General features: G+C 44.4%; 2 protein-coding genes across 3 annotated transcripts in view; both read right to left on the reverse strand.

Annotated features, from left to right (window-relative positions):
- mtor (mechanistic target of rapamycin kinase) overlaps window positions 1-13,077 on the reverse strand; it is a 94,693-nt gene extending 81,616 nt beyond the window's left edge. For both annotated transcript variants that reach the window (XM_008293719.1, XM_008293718.1), the window contains exons 1-18: window positions 12,949-13,077; window positions 11,326-11,463; window positions 10,979-11,087; window positions 10,585-10,817; window positions 9,799-9,999; window positions 9,556-9,690; window positions 9,208-9,483; window positions 8,502-8,610; window positions 8,115-8,298; window positions 7,800-7,928; window positions 6,775-7,019; window positions 5,688-5,897; window positions 5,377-5,582; window positions 4,541-4,663; window positions 4,289-4,372; window positions 3,409-3,501; window positions 2,036-2,170; window positions 1,312-1,441 (exon numbers count right to left, since the gene is read on the reverse strand). In XM_008293719.1, coding sequence (XP_008291941.1) covers window positions 1,312-1,441; window positions 2,036-2,170; window positions 3,409-3,501; window positions 4,289-4,372; window positions 4,541-4,663; window positions 5,377-5,582; window positions 5,688-5,897; window positions 6,775-7,019; window positions 7,800-7,928; window positions 8,115-8,298; window positions 8,502-8,610; window positions 9,208-9,483; window positions 9,556-9,690; window positions 9,799-9,999; window positions 10,585-10,817; window positions 10,979-11,087; window positions 11,326-11,454 — 2,731 coding nt within the window. In that variant the 5' untranslated portion in view covers window positions 11,455-11,463; window positions 12,949-13,077. The remainder of the gene's footprint in view (window positions 1-1,311; window positions 1,442-2,035; window positions 2,171-3,408; window positions 3,502-4,288; window positions 4,373-4,540; window positions 4,664-5,376; window positions 5,583-5,687; window positions 5,898-6,774; window positions 7,020-7,799; window positions 7,929-8,114; window positions 8,299-8,501; window positions 8,611-9,207; window positions 9,484-9,555; window positions 9,691-9,798; window positions 10,000-10,584; window positions 10,818-10,978; window positions 11,088-11,325; window positions 11,464-12,948) is intronic.
- A 1,452-nt stretch (window positions 13,078-14,529) lies between these two features.
- znf341 (zinc finger protein 341) overlaps window positions 14,530-15,257 on the reverse strand; it is a 14,429-nt gene continuing 13,701 nt past the window's right edge. Inside the window, exon 14 of the mRNA XM_008293720.1 lies at window positions 14,530-15,241. Within this exon, the coding sequence (XP_008291942.1) occupies window positions 14,640-15,241 (602 nt within the window). The 3' untranslated portion in view covers window positions 14,530-14,639. The remainder of the gene's footprint in view (window positions 15,242-15,257) is intronic.

Raw genomic sequence — 15,257 nt, forward strand, 5'->3', positions numbered from 1 at the left:
GCACCTCGTCTGACCCGGCCTATAAACTGTCAACGGTTTCACAAATTCATAAATTCGTGCCACCTCCTTTGTGCGACAGTCTCCTGTAGCGACGCTTCATCACATGTTTTAACTCTAATACATGGCGAACTGCATCACAAATTTCTCAGAAATTTCGGTCCGAGTGGGAAATAAAGATTAATGCAACTTCTCGGGGTCGTAGACTGTTGCAGCTTCTTCTGAATATCCTATATGAGCCAAAACAACATAAATTCGGGGAGAAATGCGACCCTCATCTGGTAGAACTAAGTAATGGTTAGAAATGTAATCAGTAACGTGGATCTTAATCATGTTGTCACTGTTTATGATGACAAACTAGAACAACTCAACTGATATGACGATGAGTTTAAGTGTGTACGGGCTCCAGCAGCATTAAATTCTTCCATATAAAAAACTGGGACACAAATCTCTGACAGTCTATTAAACAGATGCTTGAGATGTGTCCAAAGTGGGTCACCTTAAATTAAACATCTCCCCTTTCAACTTCAGCCGTGTTATATTTCCCTCTAAGCTGGCAGAGCCGCATTCTGAAGGATGTTTGGTAGGATGTAGATCAGACAGAAGCCAGGAATCAGATCCCAAAGAATTAAGGTTCATACAAATCGCAGAGCCATAGATATTGCCGACTTCTCAAATGCAGGGGCAAGACCTAGAAAAAAAATAAAGTGTTTTTTCCCCCCGACTGCATTGACATATCACCTCATCGTGCTCTATTTCTAATGAGCTGTAGGGTTATAAAATGTGAAACAGCCCAACTGGAAGTAAGTGTTTTTTGGACAGCCAGATTCAACAATTCATAGAAGTGAAGCTGAAATCAGTTCCCCTCCACAGCGATCACATTCTCACCTGAGAAAAACTGTGCCGCACGACATTTAACTCGCAGAGCTTTGCGTGAAAAAGCAACCGTGTGGATTACACCTGAACAAAATGTATAAATTAAATATTCCCTTTCCTAATGGTGTCCTCGCCCCCGAAAATATGTCTGAATCATCAAAAATGCTAATAGCATGTGAATGAGGATAAACACAGTCCTCCAAGATGGCCTTAACACCACGTCTTCAACTCAACAAGCCCACGGCTCCCAGTGGACGGACCCGCACAGCGAGATTTCAAAAAAAAAAAGTTCATGTTAATTTAGAGACTTTCCAGCTGTTGCACTAAAAACTCGATACCGCTGTAACTCTGAGGAATGCAAATAAAAAGTTAAACTAATCCACAGCGCGGGTCTCGGTGAAACAATATTTAAAAACTGCCACTGGAAACAAGGCCTACCGGAGTCCTGGCTGGACTTGGACTCGGACAGACTGACGGCGGAGGCGTCCCGAGACTGGTCGATCATGCCGATGTTCACCTTGTGCTTGTAGGGATCCAGAGCTCCAAGAAGCCCGAGAACCCGTATGGCCTGGAAGAGACACAGAATTAGCCCTTCACCATATAATAATCAGGTAGACATGTTCACGTGTCAGACTTCGTGACTTTAACTTTGGCTTGTCCACCAGCGTTCAGGACTATTTGTACGATTGTGGTAATTCAAAAAGAAGTTAAAAAGCCAGAGTATTTCTGAAGCAGCATATTCAGCCACATACTGGCAAAGACGGGACTATTTGGAACATAACAAAAACAGAGATCTACAGTAGACTGCCCAAGTCTTTTTCTCACACCACATATCATATATAGTGAGTGACAGTATGCTCTCTGTGCCTACATATAAGAAGAAGAAACTATGACAATTACCACTTACATCACTTAGGAAAAAGTTCCCCATAATGATGGAAAACGTGCATAGTTTCATACTGTATGCATTCACGTGACTATAATTTCCAGTCAGAGTCAATATATCTAACCAGATCTGGACCTGTTGAGTATACGTTGACAGGCAGGCCGGGCTTGTGGTCCTTACAATGAGTCACTATGAGCGCCAGAGCAGGGTTCACGCTGCTATTACAAGAACTGTAGGAAAAAATGTGAAAATTGTGAGCAGGGCACCTATTCATACCTCTCTCCTGATGCCTTGGTTTTGCTCAGTCTTGAGGAAGTTGAGCAGCACCTCAAGAAGGGATGGGTACTTGCGGTAGGGCTCCACAACGTAGCCCGTGCTGGCCACCTGCTGGCCCAGGGTCCACAGAGCCACCTGGTGGAAAGTCAGAGGCACTACATGGTTAACAGTGATGAATAAACTGCACATATGTATTAAAACATGCCACGATGGTGTGCATTGAGTGTATTATCAGGTGTGAATAGAAGCTCTAACCTAGAGCTGGCTGAACAGTATCAAAGAGTTCCCCCTTCATGACTAATAAAGAATATAATATAACCTATTATATGCATAGGGTCAGGGTGGCTCAGGTGGTAGAGCGGATTGTCCTCTGATCGCAAGGTTGGTGGTTCGATCCCTGGCCCTTCCACAGTCCTGACGTTTGCCCCAATGGCAGGCAGCACCTTGCATGGCAGCTCTGTCATCATTGGTGTATGAATGTGTGTGAATGAGAAACTTATTGTAAAGCGTTTTGAGTGCCGCTAAGGTAGTCAAGCGCTATATAAGTGCAGACCATTTAGCATTCATTAAGAAAGAGCCTCGGTGTCTTCAGAAATTTAAACATCAAAACCTTAATTTCTTGCATTTTGGTGAATTTTTATAAACTCCGAAATTATGAATTTGTGCCTTTTCTGCATCAATTTATAGTCGAAAGTCTGTAATTGTGTAAAATCAAACTCAAGGTTGTGCCACCGAGACAGTAATCTAAACCGGTTTCTTTAGCTGACGTATTAGAACTGAATGTATTTTGGTAACGAGCTCAGTAACGATGCTGCCTGGTTGTCGGTTGTAACGTGTAAATTGTGGATAAAATTGTGCTTTTCTGATCATCTTAAAGTGTGTAAATGAAAACACTGTAGAGAATCGCTCGCCCGATGGCGTCGCTTCAGGTCTCCCAAAGTGTGCGAGTCAACATCTGCCTGGGCCTCTCTTGGTTTTTCTCTGTTCTGTCGCCGGTGGAGGCTGTCAGAGGCTGGCTTTGCCATCTAAAACACCCATGACACCGTGACCCCAACCACTTTCATTTGAGTGACTCACAAGCTCTGAGGACGGACTTCTCTGCATGGTCTTGATGGTGTGGTGGCTCTGTGCACTCACTGTGGGGTTTACTTATTTTTTATTTATGTGTGTACATTTCTTATGTGTTTAATGTGCCTTGATAAATACACTGAAGTGGTTAAATTCAGATAAAACTTTGTTCTTACTGGTCTTTGTTAAAAAAAAAAAAAAAAAAAAAAAAGCCATAAAGTTGATCAGCATTATAATGACCAAAACAAGCATTTTATTGTGACATCTTTTATCAGCCGTATTCTAACCAAAATGTCTTCACATACCTGTCGTTTGGCCAGTGACGAGGAGTCCTGAAGCATGTCCATGATGATTGGAAAAAGCTCATCCATCCACTTCCTCATCTCCAGGCCGCTCACCTGTCAGGGCAGGCACAGACCCAATTAAAATCAATATCCTGAACTACCAAATCACATTACTAAATCAATCTTAAAGCAACAATGGAAAGACATCCAGGACTGTACTATTCTATTCCTGACTAAGCCAGACGTGTTGTACCATTTTATAGATCTACTGGAGTAAAACTCAATTCAGTAACACTGAAATAAAATAGTGCTCTGTTCACAGTTTTACTCTGAAATGACCACATGAATTTATAAGTGAGTTTATTGTAGCTTTATGTTGCTTGGAGTCGATTAGTATTCAACAGCCAAAGCTACAGATTTTACAGTTCTACACAAAGCTGTTTTCAGGCTGTGTCGTATGTTTTTTACAAACCAAAGCTGACATGGCATTCAGTATCAGTCATGTGCATTCCCTACGTTCTCCTGTGTCTTCCTTGTTTCCTGGTTCCTCGGCACCTGGGCCTCTTCCTGCACTGAGTCGGTCACGCACACTTCTACCTGAGCATCTCCTGCACTCTGTCTGAACTGCAAGGTCTGCTTGCTTTTAACTGTGCTTCTCTGACTCCTCCGCTGAGACCATTCAGCCACCTGGACAAAGTGAAGCAAGGTAAACATCCGTGGGTGGGGCCCTAGCCTCTACTCTTCACTTAAAAAAAAAAAAAAACAACCAGCTCAGATCGCTTGCATCAAAAAATTCTAATACGTGAACACGGCGAGCCAGTTCTTCTCAGCTTTATTTAGTTTCAGTGAGCAGCAGTCCGTATGAAAACCACAGGCTCATAGAACAAGAACCTGATTTTACCTGAGCCAACTCGCCAATGGTTGCAAGGACACTAATAACCACTCCAGGGTTGGGGTCTGGGTCTTTTAGTTTGAGGATCAAAGCCTGCAAAAGCAAAAGAACCGTGATCACTGAACCAGCTGAACCCCGGTATTCTTCTTGCAATCAGACAAACAAACAACGTGAAGGGCTTATGCAAAATGATGTTGCAAGGTGTTTGCAGATTTACTCAGAGAAAGTCTACTGGGTGAATAAACAGCTGCAGGGTTGTACCTTAAGGATGGGTTCCATGTACGGCCGTATGAGGCGGGGGGCGTTGGAGACCAGGTGACCAAGCATACGAGCGCTCTGCTCTTTGTTCCTACCGACACCACTGTGCTCCAACTCCGTTAAGATCTGCAGCAAAAAGAAAACAGAGCTGGTATGAGGCACCCATTGTTCTCTACCTGGGAAAATAAAACTTACAGAGGTTAAGACATGGTGTGAATAATAGTGTTATGGGAGCAAAGTCTGAAATAAAAACAAAGAAAATGTCATTTAAATTAAAACATTTTCAGAAGCCTTTGCTGCCCTCTAAAGGTTTTCAAACAAAACAGCAGACTGATGATTGTTTTAAGCAGAACAAATGTAGTGGATGAAGAAAATTTCTAGTTTTTACATTTTTGAGAAGCACAATAAATTCTAAAAACATGTTTACGATAATTTTCATTACAGGTTAATGAAAATGTGGACTGATGGGGAAAAAAATGTAATATACAAATTTAAAATTAAATCTACATTCTTTAGGAGTTTTCTAGTCATTTTTTTTGCTCCTGTCACATGTTTACTCTGTGCAGTCTCATTTTTTTAATACAATATAAATTTGTCTACCTCGAGGGAAACAGCACAACCACAGCTAGAATCAGAGAGGACTCAAAAATGTGTGCTGTGCAGTATGACACAGTAATGCCATCATGCCAGCAATTTTGATTAGATTTAGGTTTTGATTTGGTTCGACAACATGCCTTTCAAACCCACCTGCAGGTTTCGGGTTCAGAGGGTTAAAAAGTCAAACGGGATTTCCAACACAACGAATCGTTCAACTCAGCCACCTGCTGTGCGTCTCCTACCTGGATGAGCATCTTGCGAAGGAAGGGCATGACAAAGGCGGGGTTCATGCTGCTAAGGCGTCCAATCGTGCAGATGGCGAGCTCCCTGATCTCAAACACCTCATCGTTCAGCGCAACAAACAGCGCCTGCAAGTTCTCAGCCTGGGCAAGGTGAGCATCGAAGCGCTCGTCGAGGGACGCCAGCACGCAGTACCGGATATCTGGATCTACAGCGGCACAAGAAAAGGCGGGGCATTTTTATTCATCTGACACCTTCGCTACCACGTGATCAAGATCAGTACCACTGCGAGTAGCTCTGTCTTCTCCGTTACCTGGATCGGTGATGCCAACGACGAGCAGCTTGCTGAGCACATCTGCGACAACCTGTACGGCGGTCTGGCTGACAACATGGCCGCTGATCAGGTGGATGGAAGGAGTGAGGAGGCGCGAGCAGGTCCGTGCTGCCTCCATCCGGATCTCCTTGTGCTCGCTGTTTAGAAAGTGATCGGCGCAGTGGCGTACGAACTGGGTCAGGGAGTGTCCTGGCGAAAGAAGTGACAATAGTGTGTCAATCGGGGCATCACAACTGTTTGTACTGCCATAACAGATGACCACAAACCATGCGAGGTGTATCCTATCACAGCTTCATTTAACAATGACCTGATTGATCTTGTGATTGTTTCTAATAACCTTAGAGCTGCAGCTAGAGAACTTAAAGCAGGTCAGCTTGGTGACAAAAATGAAAGCAGTCGCCTTCATCCAGCCCCAACAGCTGGACACACTCTGCTGCTATGAGGAACCAAACTGCAGAACTACTCCAGTCAGTTCAGTCAGACCATGTTTTCCTCTCCTTCGATCGAATGCCTGTTGCTATATGCCTTCAGCGTCACATGTCGTGTGTAGGCAGCAATACATCAATTCCACCAGTTATTTACTTAACATTTTCTAAGCCTGTAAAGCCGCTACTCACACTGGGTCATTTCTCTCTACTGAAATCAATAAAGTTTGGTATATCAGAACAAAATAAGGGCACGTATCCACATAGCAGGGCGCTGGGGAGCACTTCATTAAATCAAAGTACTCCCACACTGCCTGTGGGCTCTGTTTCTATGACAACAATATCTCGACAACATATCTAATTGCCACTGTATGAGCATCAGCCCTTTACTTTGAATTATCTTTTAGTTCTTCTTTCACTTTCTGTCTGACACATCACACAGCTCAAGATACACAGCCAGAAGAAAAGTTTAGACAAGTTCAGCGACTGTTAGCCAGAAGCAAAAATACAGATGTGCAGCACGTTTTCTCTCAGTGTTCCTCATTAGGAGCAACTGGAACAAGACGCTGACATTCTGTCCACTATATGGACACTCAACCAAACACAATATATACTTTTGTGCCTTTTTTAAAGGATCTTACCCTCAAACTCAAAGCTTCCTAGCGTACGCAGGGCCAGAGTGATGCTGCCGACGTCACTGGCCTCTGGAATGTTTGTGAGGCTCGGTGAGGCCAGCTGGTGCGCCAGGCCTTTGGGCATGCCGGGGTGGCGCAGCGGCTTGTGCATTAACACCAAGGAGAGCATCTTCAGCAAACCGTCCTGGATGTCCTTCTTCAGCTGGGGGATTTGCCGGCTCAGGTCGTACAGCACAGCCGTCAGTGCAGGACTACACGGAAACAGTGACAAACAACTTTGTATTATCGTCGTAAAGATGCTTGTTGGTGCAAATCCAAACATCCATCCATCCATCCATCCATCCATCCATCATCTCTACACCTTAATCCTCACCAGGGTCATGGGGGGCTGGAGTCTATCCCAGCTGACTCAGGGTGAAGGCAGGTTCACCTGGACAGGTAACCAGTCTATCACAGGGCTACACTTAGAGACAGACAACCAAGCACACTCACATTCACACCTACGGACAATTTACAATCACCAATTAACCTCAACATGTTTCTGGACTGTGGGAGGAAGCCGGAGGACCCGGAGAGAACCCACGCTGCACGGGGAGAACATGGAGACTCCACGCAGAAAGATCCCGGGTGTCCTCACCGGGACACGAACCGGCGACCTTCTAGCTGCGAGGAGACAATGCTAACTTTGCAGCCCACCCCAGCACTAGCAGTTTACAAAAATCTGTCTTTTCGTCCGGGTGCTCTGTCAGGAACTGTTTGTGAAAAGGCTTGCAACCTCGGTGTCGTTTTTGTTTCTGAATTATCTCTTGATGCACAGGTGGTACAAGAGAATCCTGAAATGGATTGTGGGTATTTAAAACTGGAAAACTCTGTATTGTTCTATTTAGAGGTCTGAGGAAGAGCCTTGTGCTTGGAACACGGAGGCGTATCCATCTATTTTCAACTGTTTCGTGCAAACCAAAACGTACATTTAGGAGACATATAGTGCAGAGCAGTCTGTGAAAAGCTGAAAACTGTCCTGTCCGTCCTACCTGAGGCCAACAGCCAGCATGGGCTCCAGCAGCTCCTTGATGTCTGGCTGGATGCTGGGACCCATTGCTCTGGAAAGCATGCTAATGCAGGTGAACACCGTGGCATCTACCTGCATGGTCTTCTGCCTCCTGCAACACACGGAAGACCGAAAAGACGATTCACAGACAGCATGCCACAATGAGTTTAAATCAGCTACTCATTTTACACTTGTTTTTTAGCCTTGAACGTTTTGGAGGATGAACGACTAAAACCTAAATATAAAGATGCATCATTTACAAAATGCTGAAACGATTGAGTGTTTCTCCGTTACTGACTTGTGTGCAAAGTCCTTGGGTGGCAGCGCAGCCTTGATGATCTCAAGGATCTTGGAGAGGTACGGCTGTATTTCAGCCCTGACAGCCACCACCAGCAGCCCCAGAGCCTGGAAAGCTGCCGTTCTCTCTTTCTCCTTCTTCAGGCAGCCCAGCAGGTAGCCCATCGTGTCCGACAAGTACTGGTCTGCACAGAGGACAAATAATCACATGATTGAACACAGATTTGTGCAGAAATCAACCAAACAGTAGAAACTATGCTAAACTACCAGTTTATTACAGCAAACCCCACTGACAGGAAAACCAAAAGCATCTCTTTACATTGTCTGTAGACATAGGAAACCTCGCAGACACAGCGATGGACATGATGATGATTCAAATGTGTCCCACCTGTGAAGGTATGTGGATGGAAGGCAGCCAGTCGGGGAAGGAGGTTGAGGATGGTCATCTGGATCAGAGGGTTTTTGCTGGTTCTGTATTTCAGCACCCAACGGCACACCTGGACAAAGAAGCATTCAGTAAATATACATACATCTGCCAACTGCAGCAGTGGCTTTGTGCTGTCGACCTATCGGCATGCTGTGGGAGCTAGATAGCATTATTATCTGATTAAAGAACGTTTCATCTTCTTTAGTGTCATAAAAATGTGAAAAAACAAAAAATGTTGTCTGCTGGTTTTTTCTTCCAAAAAAGCAAAATGATCGTGTCGTTTAGGTTAAACTCTACTTTACTATACGAGGTCGTACAAAATGTAAACAAACGCTTACATATTAAATATACTAAAGACATCCTAAAGAGGTCCTCCATCCTAAACAGCACGTACAACCTGCAGAGTTTGATGTCTATCAAAGAAGTCTCATAATCAAGATTTTAATGCACGACATAAAAGAAAATATATATTTACACACTGTTCTCTTACAGTTGTAAACAACCCATCTTCTTATTTTTGTCAAAATCATTCTTTTGTTACACAAAAGAATTTGCAGTGTGGGCAGTAACGTGTGTTTCACTACACAGGATCAATAACAATGCTTTTAATTTCTATCACTAGTTGCAATATTGAAAAAAAAAAAAAGACCTCTACTGTAAATCCTACCTGGTCGAATCGGTCCTCCATCAGCTCCCGGCAGTATCGACTCTCCACCAGCGAGCTCTTGGCAGGTACCGGCGTGGCCCCGAAGCTGAGGAATCCCTGAGGCGTGCTGTAGCCCAACAAGCCCAGGAGGGCGTTGGACTGCTGCGGCTGCACCGACTGGAAGCTGGTGAAGGGTGTGATGTGGCGCGGCTTGGTTCCGAATCCCATCAGCTCCTTGCAGTATTTATCGTGGACCAGCTGCTGCTGCGTGATCTCCTCCATCTCCTCACGCATACGCTGGTGAGACATGAGACAGCGGTTGGAATATTCTGCTTCCTGATTTGAGAATGTGCCCGCAGTTTACCTTACCTCGCCCTCCATGCTGCTGATGCGAACCAGCTCGTTCAGGATGAGAAGAGCGCCGTGGACCCGGTCGTCGCGGTTCATCCCCTTCTCTTTGGCCAAAGTCTCATCAAAGCCTTTCTCTGCTTCCTCGAAGGTTTGCTGGAAAACACAGATGCTGCTTATTAGAAGAACATTAGGCAAATGCAATATATACTCAGGAAGACTGCTTCTTTGTTAGACAAAATGTGAGATTTGCAAACGTCTTACTTTGTACCACTGTGGCTTCTGCATTTCTTTGGTCTCCCTCTGGGTGGTGAGGATGAGGCAGGCACGCAGGGCGGACACAGCGCCTTCTCGGATGGCCTGCTTGGGGTCCCACACGGCGTAAAAAATGTTGTCAAAGAAGGGCTGCACTTGCTGAAAGAAGAAGGTGGGCGCACTCACAGCTAGCTCCCTCAACACCAGCACCTGGAAGAAACAGAAAACCGTCGTCCAGTCACTCAGAACTTCTTTACAGTGTAGAAAAGAGCTTTAAAGTTCAAGAAAACGTACATCAGTTGCACCCACTGCACCTTTAGGTAACTATCTTTTTATTTTTAACCAACTTCTCACAAACATTATCTCTTGTTTTTCAGCTAATTCAACATTAGTTCTGATTTGTTAATACAAATTCAGAGGACTGCACTACGAAGCCAGTTTGACACAGGCAGCATTTCTTTGTGTGAGCCAGCCTGACAAACCTAAAACAGCAGGAAGACGTTGTTAAACGGGTTTATTTATCAGGCTTTGTGCACAATCCCATAAAAGGGGGCATTTGGGGCATCGTTTAACTTCTGTATTTGCACGTTGCCGACTGCAAGCAATAGATCTAACACTGTTTCTAATAAGGAAAGGCAAAAACAGCCACACAAAAAAAAAACACACAAAAAGCAGCGGTCTGTGGCATCAAACTGTCATTTGCCCTCATCTTGGTCAGACATAAACACCGGCAACATGTGCTGGTGTTTGAACCACTAACACCATCATCATCCCTGTTATCTGCTCGTGACTCACTGCAGCATGGCGTCGGCCTTCGTTCCTGTCGGCTCCCAACCACTCCAGGGCCCTCTTCACCTCAAACTCCACATACTCAGCAGTGAAGGTGTCCCCTGCCATAGACAGGTGGCCCATGGCTTTGGAGGCCATCTCCATGACCACAGGGTCACTGGAAGGCAGCAGGTTGCGCAAATAGTTGGCGAAGCGGCTAATCCTCGTGGCATTGCCTCCCTCTACTCCAATCAGGCTCACTGGAATAAATGGTCACAGTAAAATAGATCTTAAACATATGATATGTATACAAATTAGTACTTTTTCATGTGATACACATCAAGGGCTGTCTCTTATCTAAGGCTTCACAAGTTCTTAAATTAAGAATTTACCATAAACTTGATCATTGTTGAAAGCTTACCTATGGCGAGAATCCCTCCTTTCTTCTCATTCACATCAGAGCTAGATACCAGCTCAAATATGTGATGGTTTAACTCATCGTAAAATGTAGTGGCTTCATCTTGGCTCAACTGTGGCACAAAAAAACAGCAAGTCAGAAAAGCATCAACAGCTTGTACCACTAACGAAAGTGAAAATAATGAAAACAAAGCGTTCCCACTAAGACAAATGTTTCATAGTGCTGCACATGGTACAAGACAGTCACAGCCAAACCAATGTGTGGATCGATGTGCACCTCCAGCAAAGTGTAAGCAGCTGATCCCTGCATCCCCATGACGGGTGTCTGTCAAATGCATCTCTGTTTTTTACCTCTCTGAGCTCTGTAGTCACATAGTGCTGCAGATCTTTGGCAGATTTTGCTCTGGTGTCTTCATTTCGACTCTTCAGCCCGCTGACAAACTGCTGCAGCACAGTGGCTGTGCCTGACATGATCACCATTTGGACGACCTAGTTCACAGGAGACAAGTAAAGAGGATGTGCTTATCAAAGAACAATAAGTAGACGTGGCTACTAGAGCTGCGCGATATATTGTTTTAATAATAATACATTTATTTTGTATAGCGCTTTTCAAAGTCACTGAACAGGGTTTAAGATAAAAACAGGAACAAAACAAGTTGAATGAAGCGATCTTGAAAAGGTGAGTTTTTAAAAGAGACTTGAATGTGTGGAGGTCAGAGCAATGTCTGATGGGGGATAGAAAAGGCTCTGTCCCCCCATGTTCGATGCTTGGTCCTTGGTGGTGGGCGAGGAGGTGAGCAGAGGAGGAACGGAGGAAAGGGGTGTGGGGCTGGAGCAGGTCTGTGGGGTAGGAGAGGGCCAGATGATGGAGGGCTTTGTGGGTGAGGAGGAGGATCTTGAACGTGATGTTTGACAGGGAGCCAGTGGAGATGTTGGAGGACGGGGCTGATGTGAGCGGGTGTGGGTGAGGAGACGGGCGACAGAGTTTTGAATAAGTTGAAGTTTTTTGAGGAGTTTGGAGGGTAAACCATAGAGGAGGCTATTGCAGTCGTCCCGTCTGAAGGTGATGAAGGCATGGATGAGTGTTTCAGCTGCAGGGAGGGAGGAGGGATGGTCGGAGACGGGCGATATGTTTCAGATAGAAAAGGCTGTTTTTGTGACCTGTTTGCGATGCTGCCCAAAGGTGAGGTTGCAGGTGTGAGAGGAGGGAGTCAAGGATGAATTTCCGACGGTGAGGCAGAAATGATGGATGGACAGGGTGAGGGGTTTGGGGCTGGTGAACATGAGGTCAGTTTCATCACAGTTCAGTTGAAGGTAGTTGGTTTTAGCATTGACACAGTAATGTGCACACAGTTTTCCGTTTGTTTACAGGACACCGCGTTTGTTTACATGCAGGATCTCGATGTGCACAACAGTAATGAACAGCAGAGAAGCTGAAAGGTGAGATTTGGTTGCAAAAACAAACCACGTCTGTTGTATGGAAACGTTTCAGCTGCAGAAAGGACGATGTTGATCAGAAGCAGCTACTTTGCAGTGTTTTGAAACCAGTGAAACCAGCACCACAGAGCTCTGTATGGCGAGGTGCAAAGTCAAATCGCATTACATATGGCAGGTAAAACAATAATGTCGTAATGTCCCTAATATCCTGCAGCTTCAAATATGCCACACTTGGAAAAAAGGAATGTGAGCACTAACACAGCAGCTCAATGTCGCTGTTAGCTTGCTAGCTAGCTTGCTAACGTGATGTTTAACTAGTGACATGAAGGGCCAGCCTCGCTAGTTAGTCAGTAACTGAGCCACTACAATAAACTACAGCGATATAATCGCTTGTACACAAGTGACACGGACCCGATCAGGACAGTTCAGAGCTTCATCATGCTTGTCTTCTTTAGCTAGCGTTAGCTAGTGCTAGCATTAACCTATCTGAGGCAGAACGCCATTAGCAAGCTCGTAAAGTCATTCTGTACGACTTACTTGTTTATTTTCCTCTTTAGGACACTTTATTTGCGATTCGGCTCATGCAGAATATCTCTCATTGTACCGCTACCTGCTTAGCACAGCGTCAGGTTTGCTAGCTGAGGTATCTGTGATGATGGGTGGTGTGCTCACGAGCGTCAAGCTGCGCTGGCATTGCGCAGACCTGAGCGCAGCTTGGAGGAACAGCGCTGCTAGCGGTGGTAATGCGGTACTACAGTGGTACTACAGTGGTACTACAGCGTTATTATAGTGGTACTTCTTCTCCTTCCCCTAAATCAGTGGTTTTCAAACTGGGGGTCCCAAGATAATTTCAGGGGGTCGCCAGATCATTGTAAAAATAAATAAATAAACAAACAAACAAATAAATAAATAAATAAGTAAATGAATGAATAAATAAATAAATAAATAAAGCCTACATTTATCAAATAAATGTGTATCAGGACTGTCAAAATTAAAAGTGTAAACTTCCTCCCACTCCTTTTTCATATTTGTTAATATTATGATTTGATTATGCCATATTATTATTAGTTTTTTGCTCTTTTTAAAATTATTTTCTTTTGTTTTTATATTATTTCCCCCTTTCATTTGTTCGAAACAAATTCAATTCATTCATTCATTGAAAAGAAAATTAACATGTTAATGTAAAGAGATGAATCTGTGGAATCAACACATTATTCTTTAACGCATTAATGCATGAACAACAAAGTTATTACTCATGAGATATCAAAAATTCAAATCGGGGGGTCACAAACACAAACTTATGTTATCGTTTGGGTCGTGGCTCAAAAAGTTTGAGAACCTCTGGACTAATTAATGCTTCATCAGTGCTTTTAAATCTGTGTTACATGGCTGTAATCGCAGCTGCACAGGGTTTGCAGATCTGCTCGCCTGATCAGCAGATGAGTTACGATTTGAGGCAGAATGAAACCATTTCACAAGCATTTGTCTCTGCTGACTGTCTGTCATCTTCCCATGAAGACTTTTGCAGGCTTTTCAGTTATTTCATTATTTCCCTTTAAATTCCACGTTATCATTTCACATTTTTATTATACAACATGCATTTTATTTGCTGTTTTGACTTCCTTTTTCTTTATTTAAGTTAAAAAAAAAAAGTTAAATTACAGCCTGATTACACTTCATATTGAAATAAAAGGAAAATCTCTCAACTGTCTTTCTTTTTATTATCAATGTGGACTTTTAATTTGGACCACTTGCCCACAGAGGAGCCGTGGACTCTCTGAAACTGACGGATCTCTAAACAACATCCCCGACTGTAACTGTGTATTATTCATATCTATAGATAAACAGGGCTGATGGTGACGAGGTGTCACCAACACTTTGTACTGGGGAGTGGAGCCTCACTGAAAAAGCATTTAAATGGACACACACACATTTTGAAACAGGAGTAAACTTATAATATTTTAGTTTTTTCCAAATTAAAATGAGAGAAAATGTCGCCACTGGTTTTGACATCAGTTCAAATAAATCGCTGAGGACATGGAAGTGATCTCCTGGAGGTACAGATCCAACATCTCTCCCACGTCATCGTCACACAGTTAAAGAAGTAAGAGCAGTGTGAATAATTTAAATAACGTTTTAATTTAAAACAAATAATAACATAAATTCCCAGACTGTTTTTCATAACCAAGTCTCTTAGTTGGTCTACATCCAGAAAAATGTCCCTCAGACTACAAACATGGCTGCTGCAGACAGTTCTGCTCATCGCTCTGAAGCTGCTCCAGGGGCTTTCCGCCATGATCCACGCCGTCCTCCTCCTCCTCCTCTTCTCCTACCATCTGCTCCTCCATGGCCGTGATGGACAGAGCGGCCTGACAGCCCTCGTCAGTCCCCCTCTCCTCTCCCTCTCCGTCCTCCTCCTCCTCATCATCCTCCTCCTCCTCCTCATCCTCCTCCTCCTCCTCCCCAGGTGTCTCCACCTGGCTGCCCTTTGAGCTGTCCTCCCCCTCTCCATCATCTCCCCTAGTCCGTGACCTTCTTGCTTTTCTCATACACCTGCTTCTTCTCCAGTCATCTTCTCCGTCCTTCTCCTTGGCCCTCAGGAATCCTGCAACCTTGTCTCCCTCTGCCTCTCCTGTCTCTTGTTCAGTCTCTGGTCCATTTCCTACGGTGGGACATTTGTGGTCTCTGTAGTAGCTCTGCCTGGTGAATCCCTTGTTGCAGGTGGAGCACCTGAAGCGGTAGTTGTCCGTGTGGGACTGCTGATGCTCGAGCATGTGGGCCCTGCGGCTGAACGCCTTCTGACAGAATAAACACTTGTAGGGTTTGATACCTGGAGGAGAGAGCAG

The sequence above is a fragment of the Stegastes partitus genome, unplaced genomic scaffold (genome assembly GCF_000690725.1).
Source record: "Stegastes partitus isolate 25-593 unplaced genomic scaffold, Stegastes_partitus-1.0.2 Scaffold906, whole genome shotgun sequence".
Taxonomy (NCBI): domain Eukaryota; kingdom Metazoa; phylum Chordata; class Actinopteri; family Pomacentridae; genus Stegastes; species Stegastes partitus.